At 39.0% G+C, this 12,674-nt stretch overlaps 1 protein-coding gene across 1 annotated transcript in view; it reads left to right on the plus strand.

The window, feature by feature from the left end:
• The window catches only part of ZNF510 (zinc finger protein 510), a 40,751-nt gene that overhangs the window by 14,984 nt on the left and 13,093 nt on the right, over positions 1-12,674 (plus strand). Inside the window, exons 4-5 of the mRNA XM_075549816.1 lie at positions 10,653-10,779; positions 11,095-11,190. Coding sequence (XP_075405931.1) covers positions 10,653-10,779; positions 11,095-11,190 — 223 coding nt within the window. The remainder of the gene's footprint in view (positions 1-10,652; positions 10,780-11,094; positions 11,191-12,674) is intronic.

Here is a 12,674-nt window from a genome sequence, read left to right on the forward strand (position 1 = left end):
AAGGTCTGAGAGTGAAAGGCTTCTTGTTTTGTGTTTATTTTTCCTAGTGCTTTATTTATCCTAGGTTTCTTTTCTGTCTATTTAAAGTAGGTGACTAGTTTGATCAGTTTTTGTTTTTTTGGTTGTTTGAAAACTTGTGGTGGAATTTGGATTGGAATTGCACTGAATTGTAAAGTATTTTTGGTAATATTGACACTTTCACAATGTTTTATCTGCTTATCCAGGATCATGGTAACTAGTTCCATTTGTGTAAATTCTCTGAAGTATCTTGAAGGAATATTTTATACCTTTCTTTATATGAAGTGCGTTTTTTCTCTGGTAAGATTTATTCCTACATATTTTACCTCTTGTAGTTATTGTAAGTTGTATTGTTCTTTTGGTATCATCGTACTTAACATACAAGAATCGAGCTAATTTCAATATGTTGCTCTTACTGGCTCCTAAGCTACCGCATTTTTAAATTATTTCAGTCAATTATTTAATTGAATCTTTGGGGTTATGTTTATATAGGATTATGTTGTCTTCAAATAAAGAGATTTCTTTTTCTTCTGTGCCTATGTGGGTACCTTTAATATCCTTTTGATGTCTTATGGCTCTAGGTAAAACTCCAGGACTATCTTAAATAAAAGTGGTGATAAAGGGCAACTTTGCCTAGTTCCCATTTGAAGAGGAAATTATTTCAATTTCTGTGCATTAAATGAGATGCAGGCTATTGGTTTCACAGATACAGCTTTTATTATGTTGAGAAAATCCCTTATCCACATATTTTATTGAATATTTTTTATCAAGAATGAATGTTAAATTTTATCAAATGACTTGTCTGTTTTGATTTATATAATTATATGGTTCTTCTCCTTAATTTTGATTATGTGATGAATTACATTGATTATTTTTCTAATATTAGACCATCCTTGTATATTTGGTATGGATTCCACTTTTTGATGAATTTTTTTAGCTAGGATTTTGTTCTTATCCTATTCCCTATTACATGAAAAAATCAACAAAGAAACAAACAGGTTTAAAAGCACAGATGACTCTCAAGTTCAGCAGTTGAATGAGACTGCAGTTATTAATAAACACGTTCACCCTTGTTTGGATGTTTCTGTAGAAAGAAACCTTTTCCCTGGGGCTGATAACACAGTCCTCAGCATGAAACGGTGGCTGAAACGCTGGCCTCTGCAGACGCCAGAACTTAATGTATATGTATAATCACTGGTGAAAGCAAATGGCAAATTTTGAGAGGCACAAACGAGGAAGTGATTGATGTTCATAAGCTTTAGACAGACATGCTACAGTGATTGTATGAGCTGAGAAAAGATGCCAGTGATTTTAGTATCTCTCTCTTGGTGTTTATCCTTATAGTGGTGGCTTCTTAAAAATATTTATCCTTTTGAGATTGGCTAATTTCACTCAGCATAAAGTATGAGTGTTTGTGTCATTTCTAAAAAGATGAAATGTTGATTGATGACAAACCTCTTACTGGACATTAGTCAACTACCTGAACGGATGAAAATGTTGACTCGTAGTGCATTTGGAGTTAGTTCAACCAGGTCAGACTGTTCATCAGGCTTTCTATTTAGAGGTTCTCAAAAGATTGTGTAACTGTGTGGCAAAAAAGGCCTGATTTGTGGAAAGTGGAGGACTGGTTTTGCCACCATCACAATGCACCTGCTCATGCAGCCATCTCAGTGTCCAGTATTGGGCAAAAAGCAGCATACCTCTGTGGTACCACGTACCTTACTCACCTGACCTCACTCCATGCAACTTATTTTCATTTCCGCAAATGAAGAGGGACATGAAAGGACAACGATTTGAAGACGTAGAAGAGGTGAAGAAAAACATGAGGGAGGTGCTGAGGGATCCATCAAAACAGATGAGTTCAAAAAATGTTTCCAAGGATGGAGTCACAGATTTGACAAATGTATTAAGTGTAATAGAGAGTACTTTGAAGATGATAAGGTTGTTTTGTAAAATAAAAAAAATACAATCCGGTTTTTGGGGGGTACCCCTTGTAGCCACATCCTTGGTAATATATAACGACATCCTTGGCAGAAAATTTTGGGACACATTTCTATGGTTTTTACAACAGAATTTTCAATTTTTTAAGATTTTTCTTCATTTTGCACAGGTCATTTTTTTAAACATTTTATTAGGGGCTCATACAACTCTTATCACAATCCATACATATACACACATCAATTGTGTAAAGCACATCTGTACATTCTTTGCCCTAATCATTTTCTTTTTCTTTTCTTTTTTTATATTTTATTAGGGGCTCATACAACTCTTATCACAATCCACACATATACATACATCAATTGAATAAAACACATCCGTACATTCTTTTCCCTAATCACTCTCAAAGCATTTGCTCTCCATTTAAGCCCTCTGCATCAGGTCCTCTTTTTTTTTTTTACCCCTTCCCTACCCGCACCCCCCTCCCTCATGAGCCCTCGATAATCCACAGATTGCTATTTTGTCATATCTTGCCTATCCGGAGTCTCCCTTCTCCCCCTTCTCTGCCGTCCATCTCCCAGGGAGGAGGTCACATGTGGATCCTTGTAATCAGTTCCCCCTTTTGAACCCACTCACCCTCCACTCTCCCAGCATCGCCCCTCACACCCCTGGTCCTGAAGGTATCGTCCACCCTGGATTCCCTGTGCCTCCAGCTCCCATATGCACCAGTGTACAACCTCTGCCCTATCCAGCCCTACAAGGTAGAATTCGGATCATGGTAGTTGTGGGGAGGAAGCATCCAGGATCTGGGGGAAAGCTGTGTTCTTCATCGGTACTACATCGCACCCTGACTGACCCATCTTCTCTCCTATACCCCTCTATGAGGGGATCTCTAGTGGTCGACACTTGGGCCTCGGGTCTCCACTCTGCACGTCCCCCTTTATTCACTATGGTATATATATACATATATATATATACACACACACATACACACACATATATATATACACACATACATATTCTTTTTTTTTTTTTTGCATGATGCCTTATACCTGGTCCCTTTGGCACCTCGTGATCGCACTGGCTGGTGTGCTTCTTCCATGTGGGCGTTATTGCTTCTGAGCTAGATGGCCGCTTGTTCACCTTCAAGCCTTTAAGACCCCAGACACTATCTCTTTTGATAGCCAGGCACCATCAGCTTTATTCGCCACATTTGCTTATGCACCCGTTTGTCTTCGGCGATCGTATCATGGAGGTGTGCAGCCAACGATATGATTTTTTGTTCTTTGATGTCTGATAACTGATCCCTTCGGGACCACCCGATCACACAGGCTGGTGTGTTCTTCCATGTGTGCTTTGTTGCTTCGGAGCTACATGGCCGCTTGTTTATCTTCAAGCTTTAAGACCCCAGTCACTATCTCTTTTGATAGCCGGGCACCATCAGCTTTCTTCACCACATTTACTTGTTCACCCACTTTGGCTTCAGTTGTGTCGAGATTGTGAGCATCATACAGTGCAAATTTAATAAAGGAAAGTATTCATGCATTGAGGGAGTGCTTGAGTAGAGGCCCAAGGTCCTTCTGCCACCTTAATACTAAAACTATAAATGTAGACACATAGATCTATTTCCCCATCCTCATATACATATTTGCATGTACATGTCTTTGTTAGACCTCCATAAATGCCCTTTGACTCCCATCTCCTTCCTCCATCTCCCTTGACTTTCCTCCTGCCCCACTACCATGCTCCGTCCCCACCTGGGCTACCCAACCTTACCCTTGATCGTTCCCCACCAGGTCTGCCACTCCCCCCTCACTACCATTTTGGGTCCCATGTTGTTCCCTTGTCCCTGTGTTTGTTAACACCACTTCCTTACCCCCCTATCCCCACCCCCACCCCAAGTCCCCCTGGAACTGTCGGTCCCATTGTTTTTCCTCCAGATAGTTCATGCAGCCTGTCCTATTCAGACAGACCGCACAGGTCATTTTTAAGTCTTCGTCTTTCCTCTTGCATTTTACTGTGACAAGGAGAAACTGCAGCCCCAGTAAAATCATGCTTAGAAATCTCAGCCCATTATTTATGGTCATTACTTGAAAGTTTTACCTTCTGCCAAATACTTGAAAATAATTCTCACAAGTTCTTCACCACTGCATAAAAACATCACCCTTGTTCCATCTTTCAGTTGTTCATCATTGCCTTTCAAAGTCTCACAGAACCATATTTAAGGTCTAGTTTTCTAGCAGCATTCTGTTGGCACCATCTGTATTCACTACAAGAGACTTTACAGCTCTCTCCAGTTCCTTCTGATCCTTCACCACAACTGCCTTCAAGGACCATAGTTCTACCAGCACTAGGATTTTACTGTTAGCCCATTGCTTAGAAGTCTATTTTGACTCCCAGTGACCCTATAGGGCACAGCAGAGTAGAACTACTCCAAAGGGTTTCTAAGACCAAATTGTGACCTAATATTAGTACTTTAACATTCTTACAGCATCTACCCATTACTCAATTTAAAAAATGCGTTCATATTTTAGATACTTGTTAGAGTAATACTTCATTCTTCTACTTCCAAAATCTATCTAATAATCTAGTTGGAATTCACCGCACCAATATTAGGGGAGAGCTTTCTTTCTCTGACAGCTCTAGGGACAGGTCCTTTATTCCTTTCACCATCTGTGGGCATGACATTTCTTGGAGATCTACATGTACCTTGGCATCAATCTTCACTTGTGTCTAGGAGATTGGCACCTTGGGCAGTCATGGTCCAAATGACATGCTGCACTCCCAGGACTTCACTCTTGTAGTGTAGTCCTTCCCTTTTCTGCTTTTTTTTTTCTCCTTTTACCTCTTTTAAAGTTAAAAAGTGTGACTCAAGCAAGGAAGTGACTTAACTAAAAGTGGGACTAGACTAAAGGTGAGGCTTAAATAAGGGTGAAAGTTGAGTTTAGTCCTCTTGTAAGGCTGTGCTTCAAATGCTAATCCTGTCTTATAACATAAAGCTATGAATCACTTAATGTCAACTATAACATTTTATGATACAGGACATTATATGATTTGAACACTGTGTGAACATCCTATTGAAGCCTTATGGGAACATACTTATGCTTGTACTTGTTACCATTGCTGATGAAGTAAAGAGAATGACAGTAGAGCAGGAAGGAGGAGCAAGGAGGGAGCAGAGTGCACCCTGCTTACTGTTTCACCACCACCAGCACCATCATCTATCTGTTCGTGGGACAAAGCCCAAGATCCCATGCCCAGAGCCATGTCCCATAACTCAACTGCCTGTATCTCACCCATGGTTCAGTGCCACAAAAGCCTGGTTTAGGTGTTAAAACTGTTAGGAGGAAATAATAATAAAAAGAACCTTTGGGGCAACAAATCTTTATGGAAATATCACTAGAGCGTCAGGTTCTTGCCTTCCCAAAATATGGATTTGCTTTGAGAGGCACAAAATAGGGTTTTCCCATAGAGAGATTGTTGAAGACTCCCAGGAGAAGGAGAGAAATCACCTGACCAGCCTGCATGTTTGGCTCCCTGGTGCTTCTCTCTCTAGCCCATGTGAAAACAGGTTTTCAAATATCTTCACAGAAGATGAAATTCCATTGAAAATAGCAAGGGATTCTGGAAATGTCGCCCCAAGATAATTTCAGGGATTGTTCACATACTTATTCCAAAGCTCCACTTTTGCCCCCATGCCCTATGACATAACCTAGGATATGTGTGTGGTCAGAGGCTGTCCAGAAAGATACTAAGTGATTCATTCCCTATAGAGATTTGAATTCACAGTATATAAAGTAGAGAATAATTATCACAATATGGGGAGCAGCCACACAATACTGGGAATCATGGCCCAGCCAAGGGTGTGGGGGCATATAAATCAATACATAACTTACTGGCACACAGTCAATGCTGACTCCTATCCACCTTATGGGCTAGGGTAAAATTGCCCCTGTGAGTTTCCGAGAGTGTTAACTGCTTACTGGAGTAGAAAGCGCCATTTTTCTCCCAAAGAACAGCTGTTGGCTTCCAACCGTGGACCTGTGGTTAACAGCCCAAAGCATTACCACTGTGCTACCATGGCAGTGCATTTTATTTTATTTTTTTTTAGATAGTGCATTTTAAATGATATCTCATTTTTATTTTTATTTCCATTTCTCTAGTAACTATTGACATTTTTTTACATGGCTGCTGGCCACTTATACACATATATCCTTGGGGAAATGTCTTTTCAAGTCCTTTATTTATTATGGGTGAAAAAAAATTTAACTTTGCCCAAAGAATTTAATCTTTAGATATCTTATAAAACCTTAGAATTTCCCCAGCAACCTAACTATCGTTTTTTCCCCAACAGTTTTATTGGCACATAATTTCACATATCATACAGTTGAACTGTTCAATTGATCAATTACATCAAGGGGAGTTGTAAAATCACCACCTGTCATAGAGACACCTAAGTATATTTGATGAGATTTCAAGATTATTCCTGAGGGTTTATGCTAATGAGGTGACTTTGGTGCGGTTTGGCCAGCCCAAAATACCACAGCATGGTATCAGCCATGGGTCTTTGGGAAGAAGCCAAATAGAGGTGCAGATTTGCCCAAGATCTCAGGACTATTACTGAGGCAGTAGTCCCTGCGTCATGCACCCTACATTGTTCTTAGGCACGTTCCAGAAGATGTTCTGTGTTTTATTGTGTTGGCATCCCTTTGGACCCTCACTCCCCAAAATTCTTTGCCTTTGAGTAGTGAGATTAGAAACTCGGGAAACCACTCCGTTTTTCATGACCTCTCCTCCATCAGGCAATCTTTGAGACAATCAACCTTTGTTTAGAAATGCCCTGGCTACTGAACTCAGAGAATTAAAGGGAACCTATTACTGAATTTAGAGGATTCAAAGACAACTCGGACAAAAACACTATCACTGCTGTGAATATTTTGGCAGACAGAATACAGTGTTCCCTCAAAACGGTCTCAAACTCTCAGCAGCGATTTCAGTACACTGGCCTGATTACGGATTGCCCCACAAAAATTGGACCTCAGCCCCAAAGGCCATCTGATCACCCTCATCCTCAGTGGCCTTGCATAGTATGATAGAATTTAGACCTCTTGCCAACCCAGGAAACTTGAGTATTCACCTAGAAATAAAACCTCCTATTTGTATGTGTTGTGGTGGTTTTTTTCTTGCCAAGAAAGAAAATTAAGTATTCCTGAGGAACAAATAATAATAAATAAATAGAAGAAAATTATCTTGTATTTATAAGAAAAGAGTTCTCCCCCGCCCCTTTCAAAACATAAATAATGCAGCCCATGACTTTTGAACAATTTTGTAGTGCTAATATTCATACTGTGAAATTATGACTGCATAACAGAATTAGGAAAGTTCACTTACTCTTATCTGCCAAGTCCCAAGTATGATGCTGTGTTACTGCTAGTGTTAGTGACTTCAAGTTGGTTTGCCACTGCCTGCTTGCCTTTGTCAGTCTGTCCAGTTTGGAGGCTGTGACCTCACAGATAGTGGCAAGCATGGAGTCCGTTTCCAAACCTGCCCATCAGTTGCTGGTGGTGATAGCATTCTGCTTCAGCGAGGTGTGCCCTGGGAGCAGTTTCTGGCCTGGGAGACCCTCACCTACCCATGCTTGCTTTGGGAATGAGATGAAAAGAGGGTGGGGGTGGGTGGGGGGGGAGAGAATTTAAAGACTGTAATTTCTCTAACTTACCTCCTCCTTGAGCTCAGTATATACAAAGATTTCCAGACCTCACCCAGGCCCTGGCAGATCTCCTAGTGAGAAAATGCCTGTCTTTAACCAGGGGTAAGGACCTTTCTGCTGCATGAGGTTTTGAAATTGGACTTGCCTGATAATCTTGAGACACCTACTGATTAACAGAATTCAAGGCCACTAAACAATTTGTAATTACTAGACAAAAGCTTTTTAAAGGAGCCCAGGTGGTGTAGTGGGTTATGTGTTGTTCTGCTAACAAGGTCAACAGTTCAAATTCACCAGCAACTCCAAAGGAGAAGATGAAGCTTTCTACTCTCATAAAGATATACAGTCTGGGAAACCCACAGAGGCAGTTCTACTCCGTTCGATAAGGCTACTATGCTTTGGAATCAACTGGATGACAGCGAGTTTTTTTTACTCCAAAAAGTACTTGGCTTTGAGGGCAAATGTAACTGCTCCTGTTTGTGTTTTTCCTGTAGAGATCAATTGGGACTATGATATAAGCAGATATTCATAAAATCAGCATATCTAATAGAAAGCACATTTTATTTATTTTGGACCCCCTTCAGGGATATTTTTATTTCTGCCTTGAATTGAGCCCTTTATTTTCATTTAATAAAACATTAAAATACTGTTTTATGTGAGGTAACTTGAATGAAAAGCCTACAAAAAATTTCATAACTAACAATGTTTGTAGTAATGGTTGTAATGACTTAGCTTAACATGCGGAACTCCGTCTTGTTTCATGCTTCCTTTAATCCTTGCTAGCAGTTAGTCCCCCTTTTCCTCTTTTTCTCCTGCCTCTCCCAGCAATACCTGGATTCTTTCGAGATATCTCCAAACCCTACCTGCACAATTATCAAGAACAGTACATTATCTTGTAAGACCTTGAATTAGCACCTGCAACTGTGCTGTTCCCTCCAAGCCCGTTACCCTGCCAACCTGATAAGAATGTAACTCCTAGAATATCCCTCCCCTCGAGCCAACCCCCTATTTTGAACTAGAAAAAGTTTGGTTTTCTTTGTTCTAGGTCATGAGGTTTCCAGGTGCTAACCTATTCTCAGTCCAGCTGTGTAATGAAGGATTTAATTATTAAGACAGTGGTATGGTTGATCTTGCCCATTTACAACAATGGTGATGGTTCAGTTTTTATGGAGAAGTAGTCGTTACAACTATTGAAGAAATATTTCATTAAAATTTTTGGACCTCCTGTGGGGCCAACCTCAATCCCAGCTATGTGGATCCCCTCCCCAGAAGAATGTACTACAGAGAACAGCACTGAAGTTACAGCTCAGGAAGAGGGGGTAGGTCTGCTCAGAATACATGGAAACAAGCTAAGAGAGGGGAGAGAGAGAGAGAGAGAGAGAGAGAGAGAGAGAGAGAGAGAGAGAGAGAGAAATGAATCCTGGCCCACCAAGTCCTGAGGACGTTATTCCTGTTCAGAGCAGCTAACGCCAGTGTACAGTATAGCACCAACAAAATCTTTAACATTCCTCTAGTTCAGTGGTTCTCAACCTGTGGGTTGCAACCCCCTTTGGGATCTAATGACCCTTTCACAGGGGTCGCCTGATTCATAGCAGTAACAAAAGTACAGTTGTGAAGTAGCAACAAAAATAATTTTATGGTTGGGAGTCACTGTATTAAAGGGTTGCGGCATTTGGAAGGTTGAGAACCACTGCTCTAGTTCTTTAATGTTTCCTCCCCCTACTGTCATGACCCAGGTTCTACCTTACATATCTGGCTAGAGCAGAGCATGTACACTAGTACAGATAAGAGCCCTGGACACATGGAATCCAGGACAGATAAACCCCTCAGGAACAATAATGGGAGTAACCATACCATGAGGATGGGGGTGGGCTGAGGGGAGAAAAGGGGAACCGATCAGAATGACCAGTGTAGAAGCCCTGCAGGGTGAAGGACAATAGAAACATAGCTGAAGGGAGACAACGGATGGTGTAAGATATGAAAATAATCATTTATCATGGGTCCATAAGGGTGGGAGGACAGGGGAGGGAAGGAAGAAATGAGCTGATACCAAGGGCTCAAGTAGAAAATGTTTTGAAAAGGATGATGACAACATATGTACAAAGGTGCTTGATATAATGGATGTATGGATTGTTATAAGAGGTGTAAGAAGCCCCCAATAAAATGTATCTGTCTTAATGTTACCCCTTAAAAATTCTATGCATTGTCAGTAAATGTACTATGCTTAATTTGCACATGTCAATGATTTTTTAAGTTTATGAAATTATATTTAGCGAATAAACACTTTCCTACTTAAAAAAAGAACTAGTGAGCTATAAATTATAATTCATAATTTTCCTTTCCCACCAAAATCTATGCTTTTGGTATCAATATAGCCACAGTTTATTTGATTATTTTTTCCATTGTTTACTTTAAATATACATACTATTTATGTGTAATTTGTGAGGAGTTGTTTACTTGCAGTAAAACTACATAGTTTTTGTTTGGATTGTCTAGTTAGAAATTTTTGTAAAGGGCCAATTAATATGTATATGTATCTTTGAGGGATCTTATTGTGTGATACTCACCTCTGTAGCTTTAGTGCAAATGTAGCCATAGATATGGGCATGGCTGTGTCACAATAAAATGTTATTTATAAAATATTTATTTATAAACTAGATTTGCCACCAGGATACATAGCTTATACCTGTCCTAGAGTATGCAATATTAGTCCTTTAGAGCTTTAGATGATAATTTTACCAAGTTTATCTATGTATTTTTAACTTGCTAAAACATTAAGCAAAAGTTTTATTAATATATCAATTGATAATACATGTACATAATCAAATTAATCTATTGTAGATATGTACTAATGGAGTACTTTTAAAGTATAAGGTAAAATTAGGTCCAAAATGAGCATCCCTTATTATCATTTGTTTACAGAGAAGAAAGGAATCATTTACAAAAGTATTTATAATGTCACCTATTAAATAGAAATGTGCTGTAACAGGCATCAGTGTCCTTCAAGGACGTGGCTGTGGAGCTCACCCAGGAGGAGTGGCAGCACATGGGCCCTGCCCAGAGGACTCTGTACAGAGATGTGATGCTGGAGAACTACAGCCACCTCGTCTCAGTGGGTGAGCACAAAAACGTAACTTATCCATGTAATTCTTTATAGAAAACATTTCCTTTTTAATTTTCTTCTTAACATGTCCTTTTTAATTGCCAGTACATGTGAGGACGTTATTTAGTTAATGCTTTTAGGCTTTTTATTCAGGAACCTAAAGTAACAGAACCCTTTTGAGAACTAGAACTTTCTAATTTTGGTTGTCAAATCCATAGTGAGTGCAAGTAAGTACCTTTGTGGCGCTGCTTCTGAAATGGTTTCTTCTACTTTTGGAGAAACAAAAGCTTATTTATCTGGCTTCTTATCATTTGTTCTCTCTTTATAGGGTACTGCATTTTAAAACCAGAAATGATCTTCAAGTTGGAGCAAGGGGAAGAACCTAAGTTCCTAGAGGAGGAATTCTCCAAAAAGAACTGGCTAGGTGAGTATCGCGCATGGCCAACTGAATTCTTCAGTGAGGTAGGAGTGTGTAGTTGGACCTCAGAAGGCTAGCGTAGGGGTGAAATCCATTGTTAATCAATAATTTATAGAAGGCCCAAAGACTCCGAAACTACCAGTCAAAAGTAAAAAAAATGATTAACTTTGCATGAAGCTCAAGAAACATTGATGGAGAGATGGCCTCGAGGTGTGCCTTGAGTTTCCGCTTAGAAGATTGTCCCAGTCAAGCCAGTGGTTCTAACCATTTTCCTTTCTTTATTTTTATTTGAAGTTTGTTTCACATTTTTTCTGCATTGCCTCCAACCCCTTGTTGATGATGTTGTTTTGTACCAGCACGTGGGTTCCAACTCATAACTCCATGTGACAACAGAATAAAACACTGCTCAACCTGCACCATCCTCACAATGGCTGCTGTATTTGCCATCAAAAAATATTTCTTTTAGTGTGAAAGGCTGTCTCTCCGTCAGAGACCTAAAAAAAAAAAAAATAAACAAGAACATCTGTGAAGGATTGCAATTAGAATAATTAACTAAACATGACCAAAAAGGTCAATATTTGCCCAAAACCAAAGATGAGAAGGCAGGGAGAGACAGGGAAATTCAACGAATGAAAATAGGAAACCTAGAGAGGAAATAGAGTGTTGTCCCATTGTGGGATTTCAATCACTATGTATGAATTATTTGTTGCAAAATGAATTTTTTATTTAAACTTTCACCTAAAACAAAATAGTTTCTTTATATTTTCTTGACTTTTTGTAGCTCACTGATTTTACTGGGCATAATATCCTCCGGGTTCGTCCATCCATGTTATGAAGTGTTTTGCAGATCCATTGTTATCTTTAACATTTCCTAGTATTCTATTGTGTGTATGTACCAACATTTAGTTCTTCTAGTCTCAAGTTATAAAAGGCTATGGTTCATAATATTTTGAACTAAATTGATTCCATCAGTTTTCAGTTTTCTTTATTCTCCTTTGCTCTAAAAGACCAATTGTTGTTTCTTCCACTCAAGAGTTAAGACTATAAACACTACACATCAGACTCTGATGTAAAGCATTATCTTTATAAATTATGTTTTACTAATATACCTAGATTTCCCCCATATTATTTATTGCCTTTGTCTTCATGATAATTAACACTTATATACTATATAGTTAGTGATTCTCCCTTTTTATGCTCTCATCCCTCAGAATCATCTAAGAATATTTCTATATAAGCCTAATTTTGACTTTTAATAATAGTAGCCTATACAATATTTGTCCTTTTGTGATTGACTAAGTATTATGTCTTCCAGATCATTATATTTTATAAGCTATTTCATGGATTTATGATTCGTTATTGCTTCACAGTATTTCATTGTATTCTGTAAGCACAAATTGTTTATTTGTCTATTAATAAACATTTAGGTTTATTAATAGATGTTGTGAATAATGCTGCAGTAAACATTTCACTGCTCAACGAAATAGGAT

This window comes from Tenrec ecaudatus, chromosome 5 (assembly GCF_050624435.1).
Source record: "Tenrec ecaudatus isolate mTenEca1 chromosome 5, mTenEca1.hap1, whole genome shotgun sequence".
NCBI classification, from domain to species: domain Eukaryota; kingdom Metazoa; phylum Chordata; class Mammalia; order Afrosoricida; family Tenrecidae; genus Tenrec; species Tenrec ecaudatus.